This window comes from Schistocerca cancellata, chromosome 2 (genome assembly GCF_023864275.1).
Source record: "Schistocerca cancellata isolate TAMUIC-IGC-003103 chromosome 2, iqSchCanc2.1, whole genome shotgun sequence".
NCBI lineage: Eukaryota > Metazoa > Arthropoda > Insecta > Orthoptera > Acrididae > Schistocerca > Schistocerca cancellata.
In genome coordinates this window covers 778,455,749-778,482,125 of record NC_064627.1, presented here as the reverse complement: position 1 = coordinate 778,482,125, position 26,377 = coordinate 778,455,749, and the positions used below count along the sequence as shown (strand labels likewise).

Here is a 26,377-nt window from a genome sequence, read left to right as displayed (position 1 = left end):
CTATTGGCAACGTGAGGACATACCTTGTTACGATACGGAATCGAACGACAGCAGCGTTCCAAGTGGCGTGGCAGTAAACTTTGAATACCAGAAAATATGACGCGAGTATCCGTAATTCAAAAACACGATTGAGATGACAATATTTTTAGTTTATTCTTTATGGGTCGGCGTCGTACTCAAATAGTATCGTGCGTGTCTATAAACCAAAAGGTTTTAATGGCATTTCAAATCAATATATTCGATAAATCTCAATAAAAAGTAGGATTAACTTTTCGTAACAGAGGTTCACAGTCACGTAAAATTTTGTAAATGACATCATGGTCGGCTTTTGATTGTAAATTAATTTATTTGTAGAACCCAATATTGAAATTTCGACAGAGTGGCAGTTATGACGTCGAAATAATTCCACCATACCATATGTCATAATCTAAAAGTCATTTGGCAGGACAGGACATAGAAGCTTGTTTCATCAAAACCTTGTATCCCTCGTATGATTTCTTGTGTGAAATGTACTATTTGAACTGCATGGTAGGCATATTGTTCGTATTCTGCTTGATTTTTGCTCAAATCCATTAGATTTTGCGGAGTAAATTTTGTGTCCTTCATTTGGCACACGCAAAAATATTGTGATGAAAAAAATGTTAAATTACTTGAAGTAGATGTATATGGTCATGTGAACAATTTTACGTGCATTGTTGCAAAATACAGCACATCACCTGCAAGTATCACTGCCCACAAACGATGCAAGAATGCTACAATGAAAGTACTACAATATTGTTCCTGTGGCTGAAAAAATGGTTGCATTTTGCAGTACTGCATGTGAAAAAAATTCATTTTTGGCACACAGCACAGTTTTACATTTTCCTCAATTTACAGTCAACTGTCCCTGAGGGGATCATATTGTACATCATTCAGCAGCTCAGGAGCTGCTGTTTTCTTCTTCTTCTTCTTTTTGTTCTTCTGCTTCTGGCCTTGTCGTCCATCAAATATTCAAAGCCAGGTTTCCTCTTCCCAAGAAAGATAAGTCCTTTTGCCATGACCCGGGTAAGAATTTGCTAAAACATTTGTATAGTAACTCACCTTCAGCATTTCTTGTTTCCATTTACAAACAGTTTTTGTTGCACAACAAACAGCAGCAGCACAAAATTGAAAGAAACTGCAATATGACCTTGCACAATGTCTCCTAAAGCTGCACGTTATTCTGAAACTTTTCACCAGTGACAACAGAGTGTAGCTGTATACGAGAGCTTAAACATTACTGGCATGCACGATTACCCATCCAAGGATGAAACTTGAAGCATGTAATAGAAAACAGTGTGCAAATTTGATGTTGCTTGAGAGAAACATTACCAAATAAAGGGTTAACTGTGTTGTGTTTTACTTAATTTCATTTGCATACATTTTTTGTACTTCTCACATTTACTGGAGAGTTTCGCATTAGCAGCTTCTGACAGAATTGTCATTTTTACTACAGAGTATATTCACTGCCAAGAACCAAAACCATTCAAAGAAGAATTGCATACTCATTCCATTACAAGATGCAATAAAGTTGAATACCAGTTCTGTCAAAAGTTCTCCATTAAATGAGAGCATGTTAAAGAAAGGACGTAAAGTAGAATACAAACAATATATTCACATTGCATTTAAATTGAGCAGTTCACACATGGATTCTTAGGCAAATGTACATGAGTCCACATAACACCATGTGGCAAAACCAGCTTTTGTTTTATATGAAGCAAAAGAAAGTATGGAGTTGTTTACACCATACAATATAACATATCCAAGCAAAAATCAAACAGAATATGTGCAGCATTCAAAGAGTGAAAAACACTTCAGCAGTTGTAATCATGAACACAATGCAATGAAATCAGCTTCTGTTTACTGTGAGATGAAATAAACAAGATGATGGACTGACAACCTTGTAGTGCCCCAAGTTACCTGGCAACTAACTAAGGTTGTGTTACTGGATTCGCTATATGAGTTTCAATCCTATTGTCACAGTGTACAGTAAATGTTTAAAGAAGTAGTGTTTTGAAAGGAAATGGAAACTTCATGTATATATTTTCGCCAGATGATTTTTTGTAAAGGTCTAACTTGACAAAAATGCCTCGAATCACTTTCTTCAACTTCTGGTAATTGATTACCTTTATGTTGTCATGATATGGAAATGCAAAAAGTAAACTACATATAGGCCTATGTCATAATTTTACTACCCATATTTCTGTTTAGAAATTTCTGGTTGTTATAAAATTAAAAGCAATTCCTTGTTTGTACTGAAATTAACATTTAATTATTTTGCAGAACTGTGTCGCTTCTGACTGAACTCATGCGCCAGGAGGACATAGTGAGGTTATTTCGAGAGAGACAGGCATCTCTACAGCACACCTTGCCACTAGGTTCCTATCTGCTGAAGCCTGTACAAAGGATATTGAAGTACCACCTTCTGCTTCAGGTAAAAGAAATATGCTTCCTATTGACCATCAATGCTATTAGTAATGGTTATTGTCTGTGCTAATCTTTTTACTCTTCGTAGATATTATGTTTTAATTTCCACCAGTATTTTAATTCTATGTGTCACATTCTAAACTATGTTGTACATTTGTCTTGAACGAGAGGAAAGGGGAAAGGACATTAGTGTTAGTACAAATGCTTTAGATATTCTCCTTTTGTGTAATGCAACATTGTAGTAAGCATCCAAGTCACTCTCTTCCAGAAACTGGAGGAATTCTAGAAAAGTTCATCCCATTTTGATGCATTGCATACTTCCACCTCTGCGTGGATGTGCATCTGGTGGATAAGTTTGATTTTAAAGTAGAATCCTAAGTTCTTGTAGATTCTGCTGCAGACTCAGACTGGTACAGATATGATAGAAAAGCTTCAAGGTGTAAGTAGAATAAAGTAGTATGTGCATTTAAAGGAAGGCTTTCACATGTAAGAATTAATAGTGATGCACTAGATTGTCTCATTTATTACATGAAATATTTTGAACTTGAGTACTCAGTGAACAAACTGTACAGTATCAAATAGTATGACAATTATTTTGAAAAGTTGCCTGAAATGCTCTTTAAAATTAATTTTCTTTATAAAACTTCAACATTGTTTTTCTGTTTTTTCGCTGTACATGGAAATTTTTTTTTAGCAGAAAGTTGTTCAACTTTATGGGTCTTAACATTGGAGCTGATTTCATGTGCTTCATTTTTATACAGTGCATATCACTATTAGTAGCAGATGCTCTCTCTCTCTCTCTCTCTCTCTCTCTCTCTCTCTCTCTCTCTAACACACACACACACACACACACACACACACACACACACACAAAATAACTGTAGTGTTCACTTTTAGTTTTAGATTATGCAAATCTTAATATAAAACAATTTACATTACAGAATATAGTGAAGCATTATGTTTATGAAGCAGAAGGCTACAGCGATATTGTAGATGCCCTCTCAACAATGACAGGCATCGCTCATCATATCAATAATATGAAGAGACGTCATGAACATGCAGTACGAGTGCAAGAGATTCAGAGTTTACTGTACGGCTGGGAGGTGTGTAGAACTTCGTGTAGTACATTCTTGTATCTACTTGTCTCTTTGTAAATTAACAGTGTGGTTAAGCACATAATACTTAAAAATTTAGTCCTGGTCTTAATTCTTTATTTAGTTACCTACATTTAGGAGTTAAAAATATTGTGAGAAGCTGTACTGTGAGGAGAGATAGCATGTACACAACTTAGTCAAATCATAATTAAATTTTGCAAATTAATTTTACTATCCCCAATATGCTAACAATATTTATGATTTCTCCTTGTTACCAGCTGTTTTCACATCTATGCACCATGTACCATTCCTGTAACTACTGTCAAAACCTGTACACCCACATTTTCGTGACAGAATCACGAAGAGAAACTAAAAAATTAATAATCTTAATTAATAAACATTTTTTACTGGTTATTGTTTTGACATAGTTTATGTATATTTATGATGGTCTATGACTATCTTTAACTTAACACAGCATATTGGAGGTCAGCCATTTATGAATTCAAGAAGTAAAACAACAACAGCCATTAATATAAAAGAACACAGTACTTATAGCTCTCTAGCAGTAAATACTGAAGTTTGGAGGCAGTTCTTTCTATAACTGTACTCTGAGTAATGTATTTTTGATTTCATGTGACTTCTGTGCATTGACCCCACCCTGAAGAGTCTTGACACACAGACTCAAATCTTATACTACCTGTAAATGCCCTTTTCGTCATCAATACACTATTTATTTTGTCTTCAGCAGTCTCATGCCAGTAATTACTGCAAGTCTCTTCATCTACTCTATGGACTAAAAGTAATTACCACTCTCCCAATTTCTTGTTCTTGTTTCATATGAGTTTGAAACATGCTTCTCCAATGGTAAGGCAATGAAGTTTGATTCAGATTCAGTTATAATTGTGCTACAAACTGTTCTTTCCCATTATGACTACAAGAACATGAGAGCATCAGAATAAAAAAAAAAGAACTTCAGCAAAGCTGCTAGGCTTGCTTGATGTCTGTAATTTGGAGACTGAAGTGTTGCCTTTGTAATTTGTTTGCAGGGTGAAGATCTTACAACATTTGGTGAGCTCTGTGCTGAAGGTGCATTTAGGATGTATGGTGCAAAAGCAATGAGACATGCATTTTTGTTTGATAAAATGTTACTCATCACCAAGAAGAAAGAAGAGGGTATACTTGGATATAAAACACACATAATGGTTAGTATGAGAATAGTAATAGAATATAGTAAGGTGTTTTGCACAATTATTTCCATAAATTACCACAGATATCATGAATGTTCTCACTCTTGTTATACGTAGAAAAGATTGCATCTGTAAACTTCCAGTCTGTGCTGACTGAACATAGTTACTATAGCATATAAGGCATTCAATACCATCATTTTATTCTGCTGTCCTTTCCTTTCCACAAAAACAATTCTGGACAATAAAATTAACAATAATGTTATTTGAAGACAAAACTGAAAAGCATTGATCATTGTTTTGCAGTGTTCCAATCTCATGTTGATTGAGAGTGTTCCTGGTGAACCGTTTAGCTTTCATGTGATACCTTTTGACAATCCGAGACTGCAGTATACTCTACAGGTGTGTATAATTACACGATTGTTCCATTTGTATTTGCTTGAACAATATCAGCTCTTATAAATATATAATTATGAAATCACCTTTTTAGGCTCGCAATCTGGAGCAGAAAAGAGAATGGACAATGCAGCTCAAACGTGTAATCTTAGAAAATTATAATGCTGTCATTCCATCACATGCCAGGCAGCTTGTAATGGAACTAGGTCAGAACAGAACAGATGGTAAGTATTATAAAGATGTGTACTAAACAATGTTTGCTAATTGAGTTTATTTTGCTGGAGAAGTGGTTTACAACATTGCTCATTTACGAGTTTGTGTTACAGTCTTAAGCATTGTTTTAAGCCAAGCTGAAACAAACTCAGCACAGATAGTGGAATTAACTTTGGTTTTAAGAGGTACATGGAAAGACAAAGTCACTAGCAGCCTCCATATTTGAGAATAAAAGAAGTGTCAGTTTTGATAAATTATTATGCCAGCCTTTTCCTCTGTTACCAAGGGACAGGGCATATTTTGTACCAGCAATGATTATTTGCCTCAATGCCAAGTGGTGGTCTGCTTTTCAGTGCTTGTTGACTTTTCATCTAGAGCTTTCCATTATCATAATTTGATTTTAGTTAATTTTGGATTTCACAAATCATATTGCTACAGAAGATTAAAAAGGTTATAGAGACACAAAATACAGAAATCACTTGGAATTGTGTTGTTCAGAACTGTGAGGAGAGAGTAACTAGTAGAAATTAAAAGCAGAAAGGAAAGAAAAAAGTATCCATGGAGTCTGGATCAATACTGGAGGGATGCTGATACACCAAAACTATAAAGCAGTTAAGCGAACAGGTCACAACTAACACTTTATATTCTGTTCATTTGCTTGTAATACATGCTAAGAAGAATGAAGATATTATGAAAATGTTGAGATTTTATTCATATTTAAATATTTGTTTCTATATTTTTCTTATTCAAGCATTAAAAAAAGAGTTTTTGTTCTTCTGATTCTATATTTCTCCTTCTGCATTATTTGAAACTCTACCTGTCACGTCTTATCACTGGACTGCTATTATAATCCAGTTTAGGTGTTTATTCTCTCTTATCTGTTTGGTAATTTATTAATTGCAAAAACTTACTAAAGAATAGACATTACAAAGAAAGCTATTGTCAGAGTGTTTTCATTCTTCCTCTCTGTGTTTAATCGTAACATTATATAGAAACATGCTGATGCAGCCTGTCTGTTCAGTTATTTAACATATTCTTTTATTTCAGATGAGATTATGGCAGATAAGAGTGCCCCAAAGAGACAGCATTCAGCCCCAGAATACCTAGAAAAGAGGAAGCAAGAAAATCGGCGTAAGTCAGAAACTGGATTGAGGTATCGGCTGCGCAGGAGTAGAAAATCTGACACTGGCCTCTCATCAGAGGTAAGGCAGTAGTATCCTGATAATAATGTTAATGAACATTCAGAAAGCTAGAATGCTAACAGTGTTATTGAAAATACAATAAAATATAAATCATAGTAAGAAATGCACAAATATAAAATTCCTAGTAGTAGCATAGAACTAACTTCTGATATTTTTGGAGCAGACAATGAAATGGGTATTTTTTTATGTACTTTTGATAGTATATTAGCACGTTAGACCTGATCCAGTCAACTTTGTAAGACCAGTATAGTATCAGAAATGGCATAATTCTTGACTGCTTAATTAATTTATTGTTTCAAGTATCTTGAGGACCATGACCTGACCCATCACCAGGTGTCACCCTAATTCCAGCTAGCAAAAGCTTTTTCAGCTTTGATCACATGAAGTGCTAGTTACATATGCTGGATTTAAATTATGCAAGGAAACACAAGTGACAGTTCTCTTGTTAACAGCATGATACAAGAGGGGAGAAAGGTGTCTTCCTTTTCTCCCCTCTACATTTCTTAAAACTGGCTACCCTCTGATGATCTCCTTTAGACCTCGTTGCACACCCATTTACAACAAACAGTTCCCCTACTACATCAACATTCTGACCTTCCTTCCTTCTCTCTCTCTCTCTCTCTCTCTCTCTCTCTCTCTCTCTCTCTCTCTCTCTCTCTCCCTCCCTCCCCCTCCCTCTCTCTTTCTCCCTCCCCTTTTCCAAATGCACTGTTCCCACTAATTTAGCAATGGAAGTTTGTCATGCATTTTCAGTTTTTGCTACGGTGTTTACACATTTGGAATTTATCCTTTTTTTACGTGTGTATTCTTTTAAATTATTTTTACAGTATCAATGAAATCATTGTTTCATGTCACTGCTTTACAATTACAGGAACAAACTGATCAGCACCGAGGCCGTAGAGCATCAAGTAGCAGTCGTGATCGCAGTCAGAGTCGAGAAGGTCTACGTTCTGTCTCCCCTGCCAAAATTAAGGTAATATCACTTGCATACCTCATATACACAAATGCAAGGGTAAGCAACAGCTCATCTGTAGATAAATTCTGGGTGGCACATAGTTACTCTTAAAAACTGTATAAGCTCAGTACCTTTCAAAATTCTACTCATCCTCTAATTTTATTTTACTGAAACTTGATGATGAGCAAAAAATGTTAAAATTGGTGATTTTACATAATATCGTATTGTGTTGTTGCACAACATTACATTCATATTCAGGTGAGCAATGACCTGACCATATTATTTATGTTGTTTACATCCTGGATTTTCCATTATTGTGTAATAGTGTAACTCACATATGTTCACAAAGAAAATAAAAACTATTGATTAAGTGTGCATTAGGAGCACCTAATTGCATAAATCTTTTGAAGTTAATTTTCTTTCCAGTTAAAGCTTCAGAACAAAACTTTCCCAATGGAGTAGACTGTCCTCTGGAAAGAGAACTTTCCGAATGGATGAAAATACAGGCAAAGCAGCAAAATCTGAGCTTGTCTCACTGCTTAGCTCAGAACTTCAGTCTGGCAGTTCTTGTTCCATACTTGTCAAGATTCCTTAGAGATTCGGTTGCATACCTTGCTTGATAAGTAGGAGGAAGTTGTGGGGATAATGGCTTAGTCACAATCTAGATTTGGCTCCAGAACAAGACTCTACAGCATAGGCTATGGAAGGCAAAATCTGTCAGGGAGATTAATAGATACTAGTTAATTCCTAGAATAAAGTAAAAACAACAACCAGTCACTGTTAATGATGCTGTTTATTATGAATAAAGAGCATCGTTACTGGTTTCAGACAGGTTAATCACTGGACATCTGTTCATGCTTCAAATTACATATACTTAATGTTGTACATGTAGTGTTCACTGATTTTTGTTGTGGCTGGCTGCTGTTCATACTTCACTGTAAGAATTAACCTGCACTTTCTCATAGCCCCAGTCTCATCATGTTGACTTTTGACTTTTGGCAAAATAAGATTAAGAATCTATATTCTTGAGAGCTATTGCTATGCAAAAGTAAAGTAAGGAAATGCACAATGATCTGAAAACTCAGTATGAAGTATGTGTATAAATCACTGGGGCAGGTAGTGTTGTCAGGTGCAGTGCCTTCAATATGAAAGCTTCTGCCTTTGACCAACATTTCCACTTTTTTCTGGCAGACTTCTTTGTGCATCTCTCTCTCTCTCTCTCTCTCTCTCTCTCTCTCTCTCTCTCATACAATATCTCACTTTTCCTTCTCAGCAGTCTTTGATTGTTCCCTGACCTCTTTAACACTTCTATGCTATTACTTGGAAACTGGGTGAAAGATAACTATGTGTCATATGAACAACCAACCTAACACTTTCATGAAACACTCTTCTAAAATTCCCTTTTCAGTCTAGTTGTGTGTGGTATCCAAATGCCTTACTTTCAACTGAACATATCACTGTTGTGTTGGAACTACTGTTTTGCCATTACGACTTTAACAATCTTTCAACATTACATGTGGTGTCAAATGATGTCTGTCTCTGAGCCATAGTGATGTGCCATTATTTCTCAGCATTCCTCAATACAGATTTCACTGGAATTTCTTTTCTCTTATGCTGCTACAGCATCCTGCTTCGAATGTCTCCAGAATGCCACTGACACACCATCTGTTGCACTATGTGACCTCTCAGTTAACATAAGCTCTATTTGATGCTTAACTGTTGGAAATACATTCAAGATAATTTTTACTCAGTCTTCCACATGTCCAAATACACAGCTTGCCATCAAGACATTGTAGAGAGTCCTGAAAGATAGAAAATCTTCAATCCCAGGAGTTCCATCACAATTGTATGCAGGGTCAGTTTCATTTGTCTCCCAGCCCCTAATTCATACAAAATACATCATAATAGTGATTCCATCACTGCTGGCATTACCCATCTTACAGACTGGACCTCCAACCTTCAAACTCTTACATATTTTATCTTTTCTTTCCTGTTGTCACTTTACTCATGTCTTGATAAAGTGTATAAATTTGATATTTCTTATTCTTTTTGGTCACGTTTGACTGTGATGGTTAGTATCAGTATGTTAGTGTTAATTTTTTCCATTTTTTATTTGCAAAAAGTGTGTGTTTGTGTGTATGAATGCTTTTTAACAAATTCACTTATTCAAATTTTTATTTCTAACAGGAACGGTTTGGCAGTTGGAGGCGTAAGTCGGAACCTGGATGCTATTCTTCAGGCAGTCAAGCCTCCTCATCAAAGACAGATACACCAACAAAGCTCACAGTACCACAGAATACCAACATATCTATAGAGTCAACTGAAGACATTGGTGCTAGTAGGGAGGCTGTTAATGAAGATACATCAAAATCTCTTGAAGTTGTTGAGCAGACGTCACTTGATATAAGTGCTGAGAGTGAAAGCTGTGATAGGAAACTTGAGAATGTAGTAACGGATACTGATGTGCCATTTGATGATAAAGATGTAGTTACCAATGAAAAAGAAGCAAAAACCCTAGAGGAAATTGTGGGACAGTTACTAATGCAAAACCATGAATTTCAAAAAATCTTGAAAAAACAACAGAGGCATGTGAGTCTTCGACACCGTTACATGAGCTCTAATGGAACAACAAACCCAAAAGATGAGACAACAGATACAGAAAATGAAGATGATGGTATATATGAGACATTAGCTATCACTTCAACAGCTGCCAGCTCAAAGCCGACATCAGGACAGAGCTACAGAGCACATAGGCATGCTCACATGCGAGCTCTACGTAATGAACAAAAAAATATATCTTCATCAATAAGCAGCCGATCAAAACGTCAGAGCATGCATCTGCTTCAACTTGAAGCCAAAGATTCTCTTGGTTCTGATGCTGATTACGTTACTTTGAAATATGAAAGGGATACAAGCTGTGCTTTGCGAGAGAGTGTGGGACAGCACACTACATTTCAGGCAAAACATGCAGTGACAGAAAGTACCATACCTAATAGTAGTGGTGGGAGGAGTCCATATCATACTTTTAGTGTTAATAACCTCAGGGTGGAAACTGATAAAACTGACAGTCATAAATGCAAGCTCACACAAAGTTCTAGTTACTCTGCTGAAACCAAGGAGAAAGGAAATAGTTCTGGAAATTATGATAATCTACAACAGATATGGGAGAGTGTTAAAAGACAGCAAGAAGAAATTCGAAGACTGGCAGAAAGTGAAGACACCAACAGAGAAACGAGTACACCAAATTTGCGTCGTACGCAGTCATTTACATGCCAGGAGTCTCTTGGTGCAGAAAGGGATGACCTGCCAATAGAACCTTCATTTCTTCCAGCAAACTCAGAAATGTCAATTGATACTCTTAATATCCCAACACTTCCAGCAGTGTGGTTGAAACTACAAGGAGACCACCTAGCTACACCAAATAAGAAATCGGGGTCACTGCCTCGCAGTTTCCAATTGAATCATGACAGCCCTAACCAGGCTGGAAATTTAAGTTCCTCAACCATGCAGAAATTTGGAAGGACTGAAAAAGACATTGGCAAGGGCAATTACAGAACTAGGCTGTTTGGTCGTGATGGTCGCAGCTGTCATCCAGACAGGCCCTTCACCATAGCATCAGACAAAGCTGCTGAAATAGACTTCGATGACATTGACAGGTAATAAAATTCAAGAGTTAATGTTTATACTATTATTAAACCACCAACATACATCTCTTCCCAATGCATAAGTATTTCAAGATCTCCAGTATGATAAGAAGGGTATACTGCTACTCACCATAAAGACAACACTTAAGCTGCAGACAAGCACAAGGAAAAGAGTGTTCAACATTTGAGCTTTCACCCAAAGTCTTCTTCAGAAAGGAAAGCACACAAATGTTCATAAAAGCAACCAAACCTCACACACGCATGATCACTGTCTGTGGCTGCTCTGCCCAGATCAAACATTTCGACAGCTGCCTTTCCTTCCACACCAAAAAATCCCTCCCATACAGCCCATACAGAGGCTGGGTCAACTGTGGAAGCAGCTATTTCATATACCAGCTCTGCTGCAATCATTCCACAACTTTTTCTGTTGGTCCAGCTGTCCACTGGGATGAACGACTGCCTCCAAACTGTGGCCACAATTAAAGCAGACTGCCCAGTGGTACAACATGCAGCTGAACATAATATCTACATCTACATGTACGTGGATACTCTGCAAATCACACTTAAATGCTTCACAAAGGGTTCATCAAACCACCTTCTCAATAATTCTCTGTTATTCCCATCTCAAATAGCACACAGAAAAACGAACCCCTATATCTCTCCATGTGAACTTGGATTTCCCGACTTTTACTATGATGATTGTTTCTCCCTGCATAGGTTGACATCACCAAAATATTTTCACATTCAGTAGAGAAAGTTGGTGACTGAAATTTGGTGATAAGATTCCACCGCAATGAAAATGCTCTTGTTTTAATAACGTCTAGCCCAAATCATCACGTCAGTAATACTCTCTCCCCTATTTCTTGATAACAGAAAATGTGCTGCTCTTCTTTGAGCATTATTAACATACTCCATCAGTCCTATCTGGTAAGGATCCCACACTGTGCAGCAGTACTCCAAAAGAAGATGGACAAGCATAATGTGGGCAGTGTCCTTTGTACATCTGTTGCATCTTCTAAGTATTCTGCCAATAAATCACAGTCTTTGGTTTGCCTTCCCCACAACATTTCCTATGTGTTCTATCCAATTTAAATTGTTCATAATTGTAATTTATAGGTAGTTAGTTGAATTCACGGCCTTTAGATTTGACTGATTTATCGTGTAACTGAAGTGAATGAATTGCTTTTGGACTCATATGGATGACCTCAAGCTTTTCATTATTTAGTGTCAATTGCTAACTTTTGCACCATACAGATATATTTTCTAAATCATTTTGCAATTTGTTTTGATCTTCTGATGACTTTACTTGATGATAAATAACAGCATCATTTGCAAACAATCTAAGATGGCTGCACAGATTGTCTCCTGAATTGTTTATATAGGTAAGAAACAGGAGAAGGCTTATAGTACTACCTTGGAGAATGCCAGAAATTGCTTTTGTTTTTCTTGATGATGTTCCATCAGTTATGGCAAACTATAACATCTTTGACAGGAAATAACAAATCCAGTCACATAACTGAGATGATATTCCATAAGCACACAATTTTATTACAAGCCGCTTGTGATGTACGGCATTGAAAACCTTCTGGAAGTATAGAAACAATTTGAAATCCCTTGTCAATAATACTCAGTACTTTGTGTGAGTGAAGAACTAGTTGTGTTTGACAAGGTGATATTTTGTAAATCTGTGTTGACTGTGTGTCAATAGTCAGTTCTCTTCAAGGTAATTCATAATGTTCGAACACAATATATGTTCCAGAATCCTGCTGCATATTGATGATAATGATATAGGTCTGTAATTTAGTGCTTTTCTTGAATATTGGTGTGATCTGTGGAACTTTCCCATCTTGCAGTATGGATCTTGCATCAAGCGAGATGTTGTGTGCTATCATGCAGAGAAGGCATTGATTGTATCTTACCACTAGCATACTTTACATATGGCCAGAATCTCTTTGGATTTTCTGCCAGGTTTTGAGACAAAGTTTTGTTGTAGAAACTATTATAAGCATCTCGTATTGAAGTCCACACTAAATTTCGAGCTTCTATAAAAGGTCACCAATCTTGGAGATTATGCATTCATTTAAATTTAGCATGCATTTTTCAATGTTTCTTCAACAGTGTTCAGACCTGTTTTGTGTACCAAGGGGGATCAGCTCAATCATGTGTTGATTTTTTTTGGTGTAAATCTCTGTTGCCGTCAAAACTATTTCTTTGAATTCAAGCCACATCTGGTCTACATTTACCAGCTCTTGTTGCTGTGGAAGGAGGAGAGATTGTCTCTCAGGAAGGCATCAAGTGAGTTTTTATCTGATTTTTCGAAAAGGTACGTTTTTCATATTCAGTCACACTACGACAATTCTGTCTTCACTAATCCCTGTATCCATTTTGATCCTCATTATTAGCTCGGGATTATTTGGGGCTAAGAGGTCAAATGTGTTTTCACAACTGTTTACTATCCAAATGTGCTCATGATCTAACTGCTCGAATTAATTTTCAGAGATCGCATTTAGTACAATTTCAGACAATGTTTTATGGTACCTCCAGATTTCAACAAGTATTTTCGCCAACAAATCGAGGATAAATTTGAGACTGAATCCCTTTTTGTGTTTCTCCAAGACACTCTAACCTGAAAAACTACCTACCCACACTACACAGCCCCTGCCACCCCTATAGCTTCCTCCTGCATGTAGTGGTCTCCTGATCCATTTAGTGAAAGCCAAAACCCAACCACCCAATGGTGCAAGTCAAGGAATCTGCAGCCTATATGGTCATAGAACCGCCTGAGCCTTTGATTCAGACCTTCGATTCGGCTCTGTATCAGAGGTCTGCAATCAGTCCTATCGACTATGATGCAGATTGTGAGCTCTGCTTTCGCCTTGCAAGCAACACTGGCAGCCTTTATCATTTTTAAGAGCTTCTCAAAACCAGAGAGTATCTCTTTCCATCCAAAGCAACACACATCATTAGTACTGATGTGAGCCACCATCTGCAGTTGGCTGCACCCTGCACTCTTCATGGCATCCAGAATGACCCGTTTCACGTCTGCAGTGACTCCACCTGGTATGTACACGGAGTGCAGATTGGCATTCTTCCCCTACTTGGCAGCCATGTCCCTAAGGGCCCTTTCACAACCTGGGCCATCTGGATTTTCCCCTCCACCATCAGTTTTTCTTGTTTGTACAGGTGGGAGTTATCACTGCAGAAGCTTCAACCTACAGTAACCTGCTGTCCCCACACACTCGACTCAATGGTTTCTGCCATCTCTGTCCTATCACCTCCTCCCAATTAACGTCCCCTCACTATCATTGTGTGCTGTTGTCTGCCAACACTCTCATTGGTCTTTTCCCCTACTGTGCTCCACTCCATTTCCACTCTCCCATACAGACTCCCCACTCCATTTCCGCTCTATATCCCTCTACCTCCTATACAGAAAGAATCCCAATGCTACACCTGGCAGCTGTGTCCCACCACCATCTAATCCCCAAATGCTCCACCAAGCAGCACTGACTTTTCTCCCCCATCCTCACCCCCCGTACCCCTACCCTGCTATCACTCCCCCTTCTCCTCACCACTCCAGACTGCTGCTTCCATTCAATGCTACACAGTCGCATTCTGGCCGGAGCAGCTGGAGATAGTGGTCATGTGTGTGAGGTGTGCTTGCTTGTATTTATGTGTGTGTTTTCCTTTCAGAAGAAGGCTTTGACCAAAAGCTCAAATGCATAACAGTCTTTTCATAGTGCCTGTCTGCAACTCGGTGTGTTGTCTTCACAGTGAATAGCAGTCCATCCATTTGGTAGTACTTGTATTGTTGATGTTCTAATCCGGACTGTGCATTCTTTGAAGACCTACAAAATACATCAGTTCTTATTGTTTTGAAGAGTTTTGTATTGTTAAATTTAAATATATTTCCTTATAAAACTTTCTACTAAGTATAAAGTAGCCTCAGAAATTGTTTTACACATGATGTCCCTTTCTATATAGGTACATGGTCCGAAGTGGTTCTCATAGTGGCCGCCACAGATTTCCTGTAGGTGGTGACACAACAGAAGAAGATAGCACCACTGAGTATACAGCAACTCCTGATGCAAGCCTAGATAACCTGAATGTGCATCCTGAGTACAAGATATATAGACCAAGTGTATCCAAAGCAAGTCTTGGTCGAGTGTTAGGTCGGCTGTCTGGAAGGAGCAGTTCGGAAGCTCTTGAACTTGAGGTAAGTTACACTCTCTCAAGCGTGTCCTGTTAGAAGACATTGTCATCATTCATATCACTTTCATAATATACATCTTTGTTCACCCATCTTATAGAGTGCTTACATTTGGAGAGTGAGTGTCATCTAAAAATATGTAAATACTGTTATGGCAGTATTGGCTCAGATGTGCCATGTGGTGTTCTTCTTCCATGCACATTGACCCCTTTTCTGGCAGAATTGTCATGTCACATCATGTCATATATGTAGTTCTGGAGTGTAGGCAAGTGTAATGGATGTGTTTATAGTGTGATGTGACAATGAGAGGAGGGAGATGGTGATCCTCAGTGCCAGAACTTAGACTACTCTACTTGAACAGCACCAAGGTAGCCACTGAGCTTAATGCCCCCAGCTGACAGATGGATCACTGTCAACAGTGTTGCATTGCTCTCACTTTGACACTAATGAGGGGTTTGGAACTTAATCCAGGACACTGGTGTAAAGACTGGTGATAAGAAACTTTCTGCTCGTTCCTTTTCTGACAGTGAAAACTTCGTCCACAGGTAGGATTCAAACTGGCTTACTTTTGAGTTGAGGGCAACTCCAAAGGCATGTGTTAGTGGCCTCAACTATGGAGGCAGGTCAAAGTTTCATCATATCACCATTAACAGATTTATTCAAATATGAAAAGCACTATTGCTGAAGGTTAAATACAGACTATAACATTGCAAATGCTGTGCTTCCTATAGTTCAAAGATTCAGTTATGTGCCAGCAACTGCCACTGTGAATGAATGGTGATCTGCAATTTAAATTAGCTTTACAAGATATGTAATGATGAGATATCTGTTGCTGTTGAATACAGCACCTTGAGATGATGTATGCGCACATGTAACGAGGAAGTAATGTTGTCTGTCTTGTGTTGTAAAATCTGTTGATTGCAATTGAGAAATGGATGGAATTCCTATTTCTGTATGTTTATAAGTGAACAGAACACAATTATGGGAGTGGTTGAGAACAAAGCCATCTGGAGTAGCATGTAGACTGGAACAACACCCAATTAAATATTTAAAAAAGATCAATTTGCAACAGTAAGGTGAAACACACTGAACTAAAGTTAAATATGGAGAAGTGTGAGCAGACAAGAAAAAATGCTAAATAAACTTATGGGGAATAACGAAACATAACACTAAGAACTGGAGATAAAAGAAAAATGGTGCATTGTGGAGAGAGGTTGCAGTGGAAGAGATGAATATATGGTTATGGAGACCTGGTGATAGATAAGTGCTTTAATTTGAAAAAGGTACCATTTGAAAATTTTTGAAAGCTTCTTATTGATATGCACTTTAGTGATTTTAAACATCCCTCTCAATTTCATTGAGTATTTGCTACAGTTGAACTCATTGAAGAAAGTAGAGAATGATGAGTGTGACACATTTCAGTATGCTAAAAGTAAGGTTCATTTCATAATATAATGTAATACAGTAATTAGTGTTTTAGAGCATAGCACCTTATAGAAAAAGAATGATGGTGTGTGGTAGAAGTGGTAGTTATCAGAATTAATATCCCGTGCTGATGTATATATACAGGGTGTTCAGAAACAGTCTGAAAAGCTTCGAAGTGTGTTGCAGGGGAGGTTCTGAAAAACACGTTTGGCAAGTGTCTCTGGTCAGCTGCTTGAATTTGCATGGGCAATGACATGATTGCTTAATTTCAGTGCTAAAAACTCGGAAATGGCACAACATAGGGAAGTTTTTCCCTTAATAATTGTCTCTTAGCTCAACCTCCTCTGTGACACCCTCAGATAGCATAAAGGAATGTAGCATACTAATCAGATAAAATGCAGAGTCAAGTCAAAGAATTACTGTTGTAGGTCACCCTCTGTGGAGAAACTTTTCATGTTTTTAACATGCGTAATTAAAAATTGTTATCGGCTGACAGTTTGAAAACATTATGTGGGCTGCACTGTAGTATACATAAACAAGAAAACCTTCTATTGATGAAAAGAATGATATGGTATCCTGAATGGCGAACCACCAATGAAGTGTAAGCATGAATGACATTTCATGCATCATTAATTTGAAACTGTACATATATAAATGATGGCATACAAGTAATTTTTAATTATGGTGACCAGCATATGTCACAAATGTCTGTAAGTACATGATAATTTGTTGAACCAGGAGAAAAAAATTCTATTGTCTTTTTTAACACCATTAATGATAATCAGTCTGATAGCTACAGGGTATTTCACAATTCTGATTGCAGGCTTTTAGGGGTTGTAGAAGAGACTTAATAGATAAAGTTTTGATAAGGAATCCATGTCTGGAAATGTACTTTTTGAATATAAAATAAATTTGAAGTTAGGATCTGTTTCAAATCTCTTGCTTCATGGTTCAAACACAAATTGAGAAGTGGGCACAACCATCAGTTCCAATTGTACTTGTGACAATGACAAGGGCATTGAAACATTTCCCATGTTATATCCTCCTGTGTGTACAGTGTGAAGCAGACAATTTGAATGTGATCAGATCTTCAGAGCCTGTAATAGGCATTATGAAGCATCCTGTATGTGAAGTAATAATAATATAATTTTGTGTGGCTCAGTGCACTGGTACAAGTCTTTATGCCATTTCAGTGACATACATGTTGTGAAGTTACTGAACATGTAAAATTGTATGTAGCTTATTATGAAGGAGTGAAGAAAATATATGAAGATAGCTGTTGTTTTGGAGCACTGGTTAATTATGTGATTTATGTGCAATCATGGTGAATGAACAAAAATCATATTCAGAGATGTGCTGTTGTGTTTGCATTCAGATTAATTTGTATAAAGAGTTCACTCACATATTCACATATGTTAGAAGAAGAAAAACAATGGAGGAGACATGACATTCATCAGAAGCTTTTGCCAAAATTTTAAGAATGAGGCTAATAATCAAACTGTCCATTACATGTTTTGTTAAGGTACTGTAGGAAAGATAGAGACCTCTTAGGAGGTATACATGTTGTGAGTGTAACAAGGGGCAATTGGCTGATATTGTGAGAACTGCTATGTGACACAGCAGACAATGGCCTGCAGAGTAAGCACATAAACATAACATGTGGGGAAAATGCTGAGTTTACACTTAGTGACTATATTTATTATAACCACAAATATCTCAGATACTATCAGTGAATTAAAACCCAAACGTGAAATGAAATCATTTTATAGTTTGCAACTGCTCATACATACTAGATTTGTTATCCCATCAATGATATGTTTACAGCAGTATCACTACCAACTCATCTTCCATGACTAATTCAATTAAATGTTTATCACATGTAGTCAACTACCACCATCTGCTTCTGCTGTGATACCGACATAACAAGTTTTATCAAAGAAAACATCTGCAACTTATGTCAGGTCAGGTATAAAGCAGTGCTAAATATCTTCTCTGACATGGGTACACAGTAGTTTTGCAATGAGTGGACACTAACAGGTCACTTGTATGTACAGCTCACAGTATCTTATTGTAGAATGTGTCTGTAACAATCCTTCAGACCATTTAAATAAACATCCTCTGTATTATAAGCCCTTAAAAATATCACAGCAGTGTTGATTAGTGTGCTGTTACAGTGCTTTCCTTTCCTCACATCTAACCTAAGAGTCATTGGGTAATAGTAAATAAATTCACGTTGGAACAAGTATATAGAGAAAGATCCTCATTAATGCACGTCAGAGTTAGATTTACTAACAATTGTTCTGTTATTTCATTGCACAAATTTTCTACTGATTTATGTGCCTCATGGTACCAGAATTTCAGTAATAAACAAGTAGTGTAGGCTCTTATAACAAAAAACCAAGGAATGCAACTGGAATATTAATGTAAACAACTTTTTTTACAAGCTTTAAGCAGAACAGGTGGCAAACAGTTCTCAAAACAGCAAACCTTGTTTTTTTTAGCTTCTTCTTTCTCATCTTTCAGAACCATTCTTATATGTGAACCTTCCTTTACAGAAGATATAAATCATCATCATTTTATCTGATATAGTCTGTTTAACATGAGTTACAGTAACCAAGCAATATGTCACAGAAAATATCAAGCTATAATAGTGTTCACATAATTGCTATGAATAAAAAATAGTACTTCAATGAAATTATCAGATATGATAATCATAACTAAATTATAACTTCCAATCTATTAAACCAGTGCACTTCTGTTACAATAAAAAACACCTTTTTTGAGTGTTTAATGTGTTCCAGTTTTGAACTCACTAATATTAAACCATTTGCAGCAGAGCTCTAATTGGTAAAGTAAAACAATATGTATATTACATACTCAATACATATAATGGATATTTGTTCATTATTAAGAATTAGTCTTTTTAGGCAGGCATGTGGTAACATTACCTATCACAAGAAACCTACAGTTTTCACTGAAATTCTTTTGTCCTGCTAAGTAAAAGTTGTGCTAGAAGATGTAACAATTACCTGTGCATTACTTTTCTATTATAAAAAAAATTCTCATTTTCAGGTTGAGCATGAGCGAGAGCAGCTTCTCCAGTGCGAAAGGCATGCAAGTCGACTCGTCTATGCTCTTGCCAGACAGTACAGCAAGACACTCAAGCAACGAATTCGTACTATTATGGGAGAAGATGCAGAAGACTGTGTGGCAACACCAGCTACTCCTGGAAATCGCTCTCCATCACCTGCACCAGTATCCAGGTCATCCAACCCACCCATTCTGCAAGCTATTTACAAACAGGGAAGCTCAAGCCTTGGTGCACGAATTGCACATTGCTCAGAATATGCAAATCCACGCCAACTTTTTCCAAATATTCATCAGTCTAAGCCTGCTTCCTCAAATGGAAATGAGGGAAGGCCTGATTCTGTGTTGTCCGTTTCATCCAACTTCACATCATCCAGTGACGGTGACAAAACTTCTGGCTTTGGAGGAAGTGTTGACACAGCTATCACTTCTCCTAGAATAGATTCAGAAGCTGTGAGGCTTGGAGAAATGCAATGTGTAAATATGAAGAGGGAATCTGATATGAGTTCAGAAAAGTCTGATGAGTTGCATCTGAGTGATGGCTCAGGTGATAGCTACTATGAACGTTCTTTTGAGGCAATTGAGTCATTTTTGGAGAATGAGGTGTTCAGGGACTCTGCTGTATTTAGTGATCATGAAGAACTCTGTGATAATGCAGCTGCATCTTCTACAAATAATGTACTTACTCCAGCACCTACTCCAGTTCAAAAACCTGTGAAAATACCTCCTCCAGTTCCAGCAAAACGTTCCAGCAAAACCTGTCCGTCTCACCCGCAAGAAAGCTGCTGTTCAGGATTGTAGAAATTCTAACACGACTCATTCTTCAACAACTAAATCTGCTGACAGTCCACAGGGAACAGACGCAATTCACAAATCAATTCAGGAACGCAGAAAAGAATTAGAACTTTGGCGTTCCGGTGGTACAGGGCCAGAAGACGAATGTGACACGAGCTCTCAACATTCAACTGCCTCAACTGTTATTGAAGTTAGTCCTGTGAGAAGTGTGGATGATGTGGAAGAAGCTCCTACACCCAAAGGATGGGTGAAACACATTGTTGGAAAACTTCAAGGTCAAGAAGAGTCACACTAAAAGGATTACCATATTAACAGCATGCAAAGCTCTCATTCTACATTCCATATATTTACAGAATACATTATGTATAGGGAATGTATAAAAATATTTGTTGTGGCACTTGGCTGATGGTTAGGGCTTTATTTCTCGCAGTTCTGCTTTAATGGCACAAATATATACTGCAGAATCAAAAAACTGTGATTATATGAAATTTTGGAATACTCGGTTACTATTCCAGTCACGTGAATTTCATGAATTAAGACTGATGGTTGATATGCAATTAGTCATTAATGGATTTCAATGTTTCATTCAGTTGTTCAGTGACCCTTACATTCTTTTGTGTGTTACTTGCAAATAAATATTTCTTGTGAGAAAACAAGCAATCATAGAAATAAGAATATAAGTTTTGTAATAGAACACAGCAACATACACTGCCTTATTTTTGTATTTAAGAGAAGGAACCAGACTCAGAATAGTGGTTGAAATCACTGGTGTTCTTGTACAAATGACCTGAAAGTATATTTTAACATGAAAGCTGTTATCACAGGAAATTTAATATAGCAGTTTTTAAAACATACTTATGATTCATTCTTCTTTGGATTTAAAATTTCTGCCCCCCCCCCCCACCCAATTGTTTTCCTAAGCCATGATAAGTCATTTGAAATTGGTTTCGGGAGAAAGCAATTTCTTTAAGTTTGGTGTGTTATCTCTCAGATATTAATGGAAAAAAATGAGTATTTGTGCAATACTTAGGGTGAAAAATTTCTTTCTCTATATTGCATGAAGACTGTGTGACATGTAGCCTTATGTACTGTAATAATGATCATAAAAAATTTGGCCCTCCGAAATAAGCACACACAATATCATTAAACATTCACATTGGTGCCAAAGTTGCCAATACAATAACAGAATTATAGGAGTTCTGCAAATTACATTTCTTCTCTATTGAAGTTAACATGCTGTACTATTGAATGAGCATTTGTTATCTTGAAATTACTGAAGAGCTGTTAATACATTTTTCAGTGAAACTGTGTCCTGTAAAAATGAAACAGTGTACTTTCTCAGTACTGTGTACTGCAATATTTAGTCATGAGGTAGTGCCTTTTTTATTGTAAGTTAGAAAATCTGTGTAAAATAAAATTTGTAGATTTTTAAGAATTTTGTGTAGATAAAACTAATATTTTGTGAAGTTGCTTTCAGTAATAGTATGCATGCATATTAACAATATAATTTCAATATGTGCATATATATTACATTTATATAAGGTATTTAAAAATTGTTGACAATAAAATAAATACCTCAAGTACTGTATTAATCCTGCTTAAATAATTTACAACAATACAATTCTTGTGATAAAGCAGGATCATGTACTAGTATTTGGGACCCCTGAGAAACATGGTGCTTACTGCCAAATGTATATTACCTTGTTATTTTATTATTGTACCTTTACATATAGAAAACATATTCCTGTTTCACTGATAACAATTGTGTTCTGTAAATAGCTCACTTACAAACATATGAAGTTCATCGGGACAAGTCTAAATCACAGTTTGTAGATGACTGTCATATATTAGGTTGACAGTAGGGAGTGAAATTGAATTTCATATCTTTAAAACAATTTCTTGTACAAATCTACTTAAATTATAATGCAGTGAACTGTTTTTTTTTTCTTTCCAAATAAATGAACTAAAGCCAATGTAAATTTGAAGACTATGAAATAAACTTTTATTGACAAAATAATAATTTTTTTCAAAGCAGTCATGGCATGAGGTATGTTTTGGGACTTTCATGTGAAGATATTATTGAGGTACCTGTTTTGAACCTCATATGGTTGTTTTCAATACTTAAGTAATAGATTCTTGAACAATTTGACACAGAAAAACAAGAACTTCTGAAATGCAAAGTGGCCACTGTGGGCAAGGGACCTTGAGATGTAAACCATCTTGGCATTTAGTAATCGGGGATGAGGGGGATGGTCAACTGTGTGCTTTTGCCAGAAAAATGTTGTACAAAAACGATGATAGTTTGGGAAGTCCACAGGAGGAGTGCAGACATTTTTTTCAACTTAACACCATCATGGTCAGGTTTCATTGAACCACACCATGAAAACTTGGATTAAAAGTTTTTGGGACACTTTATCTGCTGTAAAACAGAAACCAACTGGATGATGAAGAAGTGAAGAAGATGGAGTGCACAGAATATCAAAGGTGCATAGGTTTCAGTCTTACAGAGCCCATGGCATTCAGTTCATGAGCAAGCACCTGGTGCTTTGATATGCGTTTTTATTGGTTCAGTTTTACCATACAGCACAAATTGTACAATTGTTATTGGACAGGTCAAAGATGAGTTACAATAATGCATAGTATTAGCAAAATAGTAGGCCAATTAAAAACAGGTACCTATTACAATTAATTTTGTTACGTATTCAGAAATTCTCTGACAGTGTGGCCAAAGAGATTTCACCAAATTCTCATTTTCATTTAAAATTTTCATCCATACAAGCTGCAGATTATGCAGCAAGAAAAGGAGATCGATTGACAGTTGTGATTAGAACTCTGTCAGCAAATTGTGACAAATATAAGGTAAACAGTTTTATGGACAAGCTGAGGGTATCTGACAGGGCATATTTTCATCTAAGCAGAACTGGGCAGACAGCAGCCTTAACAAAGTTCATGAATACCCTTTTCACACCAGCAAGATGACAGTATAGCATGTAGTTTGATCAGTAGAGTCATCATACATTCCTTTTTCGAAAATGAAGAGTGGATCACAGTGACTGTCACTTCAGGTTGGTATGTTGAGATGTTGCCATCTTTCATTGTGCCTGCATTGAACAATATTCCACTTCATGAAACCTCATTTCAACAGAATGCTGCAACATTGCACACTGCAAGGCAATCAGTGCAGCTGTATGGATATTATTTGGTAGCCAAGTCATCTCAAAATTTGCTGTCGCTCTCTGTCCCCAAAGATCATCAGATTTACATTTTTTTTTTTTTTTTTTTGGAGCTACCTTAAGAGCTGGGTCTACATGACTCTGACAACAACATTGGATGATTTTTTTTAGAGGAACAGACTGCCATATGCCTGTTTTATTGTTTATATAAGTACAGCCAAGCTAAAAGCAAAAATTACATACAGTAAGAGCATGTAAAATTTCAAAAGATGTAAAATATCTTAAACAATGAATGTAAATTGGTGTATATTTATGAAATATGTATTTGCGTTTTATGTCTTTAACACATATTACAGGACACTTAACATGTTGTCAAGCTCAAAGCTGGCCATAAATGAAATGCTAGATGTAAAACCACCCTCTTGTAATAGATCAGCAAGTAATCATGGGTGTACATCATATCTAGTAAAAACAGGCTTACATAGGTAAATAAAAGATGAGGACATGTCCTTAAAACATAATGATAATGAAACTAAAGAGTATGAGTACTAGAACAACCGAATATTAAAATGACAAAGTGTCATAGCTATATGGTTCAAAATTGTTCAAATGGCTCTGAGCACTATGGGACTTAACATCTGAGGTCATCAGTCCCCTAGAACTTAGAACTACTTAAACCTAACTAAGCTAAGGACATCACACACACCCACGCCCGAGGCAGGATTCGAACCTGCGACCATAGTGGTCACATAGTTCCAGACTGAAGCGCCTAGAACCACTCGGCCACACTGGCCGGCCATAACTATATGAAATATCTTCAGACTATATACTGGGTCACAATTACTGAAATATTTGGAAAAAAAATGTAAATTAGTTACAAACTATGATATGCACACTCTTTATTCAACATGTAAACATCACTAAAGATATTCAGATTTAGGTTATGACAAGTTCGATATGCCTGCCAGCATTGGTGATGATGTGGTGCAGACGAATAGTGGAATTCTGCTGCTGTCAATTGATGCTGTCAATGACCTCCTGAATGGCTGCTTTCAGCTCGGCAGTGGTTTTGGGCTTATTTCTGTAGACCTTGTCTTTAATATAGCACCACAAAAAGGAGTCACATGTGTTCATATCCAGAAAATATGGCAGCCAATCGAGGCCCATGTCAGTGGTCTCTGGGTACCCCAGAGCCAAAATGTGGTCCCCAAAGTGCTTCTCCAGGACATTAAACACTGTCCTGCTTTGATGGGATCGATCCCCCATCTTACATGAACCACATCTTGTTGAAATCAGGGTCACTTTGGATAATGGGGATGAAATCATCTTCCAAAACCTTCACGTGCTCTTCAGTAGTCACTGTGCCATCAACGAAAATTGCATTGATTGTTCCATGACTGGACTTGTACACCACACAGTCAGACATTGAGGGTGAAGAGACATCTTGATCAGGAAATGTGGATTTTCCGTACTCCAAATGCAGCAATTTTGTTTATTTTCACATGCAAATGGCCAACAACAACAACAACAACAACAAACTATGTGTGCATGCACATACTAATTCCCATCATGGCCCGTGGCCTACCGTGCAGTTTTAATGTTTTAACACAAACCGTTCAGAAGTTATGATGAGCATAACATATCACTGTGTGCAATCATCTTTGCAATAAACTTGTATACGTCAGATGGCCAACAACTGTAAGTGAATCTACATTAAGTTGGATGAGGAACTAAAGTCCAAAAGGAACAAAACAAAATAAAATTCAAAGACAGTGAATCACATTTAAGAATATGGTTAGTGCCATTGTAATGCAAACTACAGAAGTTAACAATAGGAGTTAAAAACTAAAGGGGGGGGGGGGGAGGGAGGGGATAAATGGATGCTGGCTGAAGAGGGATGGAAGAGATACAGGAGTATAAATTGTTAAGCTGAGTCTTATAAAATTATGAAAATTAAGATGGTTAACAGTGTAATTAAGAGGGAGAGAGAGAGAGAGAGAGAGAGAGAGAGAGAGAGAGAGAGAGAGATGAGTTTGGAATCAGATGCAGGGGGAGGGGGGAGAGGGGGGTGGGATGCCAATGTCAAAGGACAGTAGCAAGATGGAAAACTGGGAGAAGCAATGTTAGAGGTGGGTGTATATAGTGGATGGGGAAGAAGGGGAGGGGGACCTACTTATAGGCAAGTGGTGAAGGCTCAAAGGGGGGGGGGGTGAGGAGGGAGATAACAAGAGACTGTGGACTGTGATATTGAGAAATTGGGGGGGGGGGCTGGGTGGGGAAGGATAGTAATCAATTAGATTATGGAAGTATAGTAATGCTGGCAGGGCAGAGAGCAGGGGATGAGAGAATGTGTGAGAGAGCAGAAGACATGGGGGAGGGGAGGATTTGGGAGGGGGTAGGGCTGTGGGACAGGTGGAGGGTCCAAGATGGATAGAAAACATGAGACTGCAGTTACAGTGCAATATTTATGACCTATAGTAAAAACACGAAAATGTATAGTGATCATAATACCCTCGTGGAAATGTAAAAACGCATTACACAAGTTTGTATAAAATAG

The 26,377-nt window shown here is 37.2% G+C and overlaps 1 protein-coding gene across 1 annotated transcript in view; it reads left to right on the top strand.

Annotated features, from left to right (window-relative positions):
• The window catches only part of LOC126158603 (uncharacterized), a 180,372-nt gene extending 157,717 nt beyond the window's left edge, over positions 1–22,655 (top strand). Inside the window, 11 exon segments of the mRNA XM_049916455.1 lie at positions 2,302–2,452; positions 3,387–3,548; positions 4,586–4,741; positions 5,030–5,125; positions 5,214–5,343; positions 6,380–6,534; positions 7,406–7,507; positions 9,677–11,145; positions 15,115–15,346; positions 19,838–20,599; positions 20,601–22,655. Coding sequence (XP_049772412.1) covers positions 2,302–2,452; positions 3,387–3,548; positions 4,586–4,741; positions 5,030–5,125; positions 5,214–5,343; positions 6,380–6,534; positions 7,406–7,507; positions 9,677–11,145; positions 15,115–15,346; positions 19,838–20,599; positions 20,601–20,942 — 3,757 coding nt within the window. The 3' untranslated portion in view covers positions 20,943–22,655.
• The last annotated feature ends 3,722 nt before the right edge of the window (positions 22,656–26,377 follow it).